Below are 5000 nucleotides of genomic sequence, written 5' to 3' on the forward strand. Positions count from 1 at the left end.
ATATAACGGGAAAGGGTATCCAGTACACTGACATGATTGAAGCTGATATAACGGGAAAGGGTATCCAGTACACTGACATGATTGAAGCTGATATAACGGGAAAGTGTATCCAGTACACTGACATGATTGAAGCTGATATAACGGGAAAGGGTATCCAGTACACTGACATGATTGAAGCTGATATAACGGGAAAGGGTATCCAGTACACTGACATGATTGAAGCTGATATAACGGGAAAGTGTATCCAGTACACTGACATGATTGAAGCTGATTTAACGGGAAAGGGTATCCAGTACACTGACATGATTGCAAAATTCAACATAGATTTGCCAACGTATTCACTCACAAGGATGTGTATATGTCTGTCGCAGTAAAGAAAACAAAACTTGACTAAATATAAAAACCAGACTAGACAACTGATGGCAGAAGGAAGCCAATGGGACTAGCTCCAAACGTGAAAAAAGGAGACGATCTATTGTAAAACATGAAGTCAAAGAATGACAACAAAGTTTACTGGTATCATTAAAACATGTCAACAAAAAGTGACTTCAAAAATTCACTTTCCACCAAAAGTTCATGCGGCAAAAAGAAAGAGTATTTGCTGATGAGGACTTCCCGTGTTCTGTGCGGAAAACACATCTCGTGTCGGAACAGAATTTGGGGCTTTACGTCCTCACAGGGAATTTCCCATTACTAATAGTATTAGGGACATGTATGTGGTGATATGCTAGAGTATCTCGTGCCCTCTCCAACCTTGACGTTCAACAACACGGATATACCATCACAACTTGGACTCTAAAAGCAGTCCAAACGGCTTCTTTCGACTGACGACTTCGCAGCAAAACAGGGCTAGGACATGCCAGCAAAAATGCATCACAAAATTCACGTGCTCTTGGTGTTTTTGCAGAACGAACAACTCGTTGAAGTAGAGAGACCCCGAAGCTACAGCCCACGGCGCCGTTACACCCCCTCACCCCTCCCTCCGCCGTCCAGACGGTCTCTTCCGGACCTCGGCCGTGCGTACCACTTCAACTGGTACAACAAGCAGGATCCGCAGGTCATCTCTGTGCCGAAGGGTATGGAGAATTGGCTTTAGTTTGTTCTCTCGTTGTTTTCCTCTCGTGTGCTGTGAAGCTTTTAATGTTTTAGTTTTGCTTGCATTTGGTATTCATTTGCTTGCCACTCGAAGCTTCTGCCAGTTTTACTCCTATACATATATTAAAAGTCTTTGGTCAGTAACTTGCCCGTGATTTGCTATTAAATTCATACATTGTCTTATGTTATTAACGAATTAACTCCATGACAATTTTGCTCAATACACTAATTATATGGTTTGTTGTTAGCATATTGAAACAAGATTTTGCTCCTCTATATGATATTCTCGCTGGCTTACTAAACTATTTGTCGTTTAAACGATTCTTGATTAAAACGAATGTTCTTTTCCTAACATTTTAATTGTTTGTTTGTACAACTTGTCAGAGCATGTCATGTTGAACTCTAAACTGAGCATTCACAGCAGTTTTCAGTTTTTTTTTTATTAACACTCCAGATGCTTACACTTTTTTAAATTTAGTTTTTGTCATCTTTAATAACAATGATGTTGCATGGACTTTCAGAACGGAATTTTGTTACACATTTCTAGAAGTTGTGTCTATTGTAACCCATATCGCTTAGCTCTGCTTGCTTTCCTTTTAGTCTAATTTTAAGATGTGCGTAAAGGTGCTCAAAGGTCCAGACAGGTTCTAAACAAGGTTGGACATTCAGCAGACCTGTAATTCTCAGACATGAATTTTACTCAATCCGATTTTTTAAAGGTCCTTGTCTACATTTTTATACCGAAATCGCCATTTGATCATTAAAATGCAGAGTCTATTATCTACTAATATCAACAATACACCCCCTTTCGATCAGGAAAGACGAAGCCAGTGTAGCCGTTTGAAAATTCATTGTAGTATTCCAGTATAGTACTCATAGTAGGATATCCTTATTTGGAAAATGCCAAGCGCAAAACTCCTCTCAAATCCCGTGCATTTCGTGCGTTTATAAAAAAGCGTGGACAGCGCTCCAGTGTCAAACTGTTGCTGCACTTTTTTGGGCGTGGCTATAAGCATTGTGACATGAATTTGATCGGTCAGTATTTTTAGGCAAAGCACATGTTCTCAGCAAACAGAAAACAAAATATTGGAAGCGTGAGTCACGCTACCCAAAAATAAAATCTTTTTTTACATATATTTTTTTTCTATAATTTTTTCCCCCATGGTTCATTCATCATTTGACATAATTTTGTATCGAAATCTAACCATAAGATTATTGAAAAAAAGCAAAAATGTAGACGACCACCTTTAAAATGTACTTTTCCCAAAGTTTACCGAGGCGGAGTCTCATTTTTGGTCTCGTGGAAGAGAAGATAAGCTAATTCCGCTGGACTTAAGAGCATACATACGGACAGACTGCTTGCAATGTATGCTTACGCTACTGCTTATATTTTGTTTGTATAGGCATGTACTCTCGCATTTCACCACAGCGTCCACTAGAATCGTATTCTTTATTTTTACCCGTAACACAAGACCCCCTTCAAGCGGAAACACTGGGACGCCCAACAACAAATTATGTAGATGAGCAAGGGAGGCCACTGTCATATCCACTTGCTACTAATACTCGCTTTGAGTTGCCTCCCTTGCACGCCCAACCACAGCGAATCACACGAACGGGTATAAAATGTTTACGCACTGCTTATTAATTAATAAACAAGGAAAGAGATGGAATCGGATAAAGAAAACAAAAGCCAAACAAAAGAAGGACACCCACACCCACCCTCACCAACACACACACACACACACACACACACACACACACACACACACACACACACACACACACACACACACACACACACGAACGTTATACACATGCATGCATTGTGTAAATATAGACTTTACAAAAGTTAAGGTAAGCTTACCGGCTTTTCTACGTTTTTTGATTTGCACTAGCACTAGTGTTGTCTTTACCGTTTCAGTTTGCTTGATATTTGACTTGTATGCGCTCTTAATTGAAATAAATGAAGACTGAGTAAATAAAGAAATAAAAGTTAAAACATACAAGAAAGATAGATAGATAGATAGATAGATAGATAGATAGATAGATAGATAGATAGATAGATAGATAGATAGATAGATAGATAGATAGATAGATAGATAGATAGATAGATAGATAGATCTCAAAGAAGTTGATCATTAAATAAACTGCTTGTCTGTTTTTGGACGTAATTAAGAATGTGTTTGTTTAACCGTTCATTCCCATCTCTTCACTTTGCCCGTTTGTTTCAACCCTTTGCATTTCCAACACGTCCTCAGCTTTAACCCGTTCGACTCATCTCTTGCAGCCGATATGGCCCAGACGAAACACGTGATTGAGCATCAATTTAAACACGCCGACCCTCCTTCACAGAGACCCTACGTGTTGCCGCCCATCCAGTCCGTTCAAGCCCCAGTTCAGACGTATCAAGCCGCTCCTCAATACGTGCAAGCCCCTCAGCCCATTCACATTCCTGCTCCTACCCCTACAATTTTACAAGCTCCACCACAACAGGTAATGTACTTGAACTGCTCTACGCTCTAAACTATAAAGTGTAATATGTTGGAACATTTGTTTATAGGAAAATGCATGACAAACGTGATTACAGTTGTATATGTCTGAACTTCAACGTACAATACAGTGAAAATGACTGAAATCAATTGTTTCATTTTGGATGAAGTGTTTTCATAGCTGATCTGGTTCATATGTATAAAACTGAAATAATTTAGTTAGGCCAAAAAAAAAATAGGTCTGTTTACGGTAACCCGACCGACCCTAGTTTTTTCGCGCGACCCTAGACTTTTTTTTGGCATTTGGGGAAAAAAAAAAAAAAAAAAAAAAAATCCCGACCTACCGACCCTATTTTTTTGGCCTATGTTACCGTAAACAGACCTTTTTTTTTTTGGCCTTACTACAAACACATTGTATTGTGTGTCTTGATGTGACGCAGTTCTTCAGGCGATCTCTGTTAGGGTTTATTGTGTGTCTTTTCATGATGTAATTGTGTTGGGATGTTTAAATAGTATTGTGAAGTGTGGAGAGCATGGATTAATTATGTGGTTCGCACAAGATGAGCTAAGTATCATTCATAATGATGCAACTCGTTTGCCTTGTTCTGTCTGTCACGTTCTGATGGTCTATGACGTTACAAGTTGCAAATTTATTATGTTTGTTTTCCACAGATACAAATAGCACAGCCCCAGCCAATAATACAGTCCATGCCGTCGTTTTCGGTCCTAGACGGCGGGTCGAAGAAAGATACTATGTTCAACAAGTCAGGTAAGTTTTATAATTAGACTGGAAGTTTCGCTGCTCGTTCTGGGTTGAAAATCTAGACAACAGACTGTGAAATGCCTACCTGACAGTAACATCAATCTAGACAACAGACTGTGAAATGCCTACCTGATAGTAACATCAATCTAGACAACAGACTGTGAAATGCCTACCTGACAGTAACATCAATCTAGACAACAGACTGTGAAATGCCTACCTGATAGTAACATCAATCTAGACAACAGACTGTGAAATGCCTACCTGACAGTAACATCAATCTAGACAACAGACTGTGAAATGCCTACCTGATAGTAACATCAATCTAGACAACAGACTGTGAAATGCCTACCTGATAGTAACATCAATCTAGACAACAGACTGTGAAATGCCTACCTGACAGTAACATCAATCTAGACAACAGACTGTGAAATGCCTACCTGACAGTAACATCAATCTAGACAACAGACTGTGAAATGCCTACCTGATAGTAACATCAATCTAGACAACAGACTGTGAAATGCCTACCTGACAGTAACATCAATCTAGACAACAGACTGTGAAATGCCTACCTGATAGTAACATCAATCTAGACAACAGACTGTGAAATGCCTACCTGACAGTAACATCAATCTAGACAACAGACTGTGAAATGC

At 39.3% G+C, this 5000-nt stretch overlaps 1 protein-coding gene across 2 annotated transcripts in view; it reads left to right on the top strand.

Moving 5' to 3' along the window:
* LOC138946945 (uncharacterized) overlaps positions 1 to 5000 on the top strand; it is a 57521-nt gene that overhangs the window by 8922 nt on the left and 43599 nt on the right. For both annotated transcript variants that reach the window (XR_011449477.1, XM_070318385.1), the window contains exons 4-6: positions 908 to 1076; positions 3383 to 3588; positions 4257 to 4353. Coding sequence is in view for 1 of the 2 variants with exons in the window: in XM_070318385.1 (XP_070174486.1) it covers positions 908 to 1076; positions 3383 to 3588; positions 4257 to 4353 (472 nt within the window). In the remaining variant the exon portion in view is untranslated. The remainder of the gene's footprint in view (positions 1 to 907; positions 1077 to 3382; positions 3589 to 4256; positions 4354 to 5000) is intronic.

The sequence above is a fragment of the Littorina saxatilis genome, linkage group LG14 (assembly GCF_037325665.1).
Source record: "Littorina saxatilis isolate snail1 linkage group LG14, US_GU_Lsax_2.0, whole genome shotgun sequence".
In the NCBI taxonomy this organism is placed as follows: Eukaryota; Metazoa; Mollusca; class Gastropoda; order Littorinimorpha; family Littorinidae; genus Littorina; species Littorina saxatilis.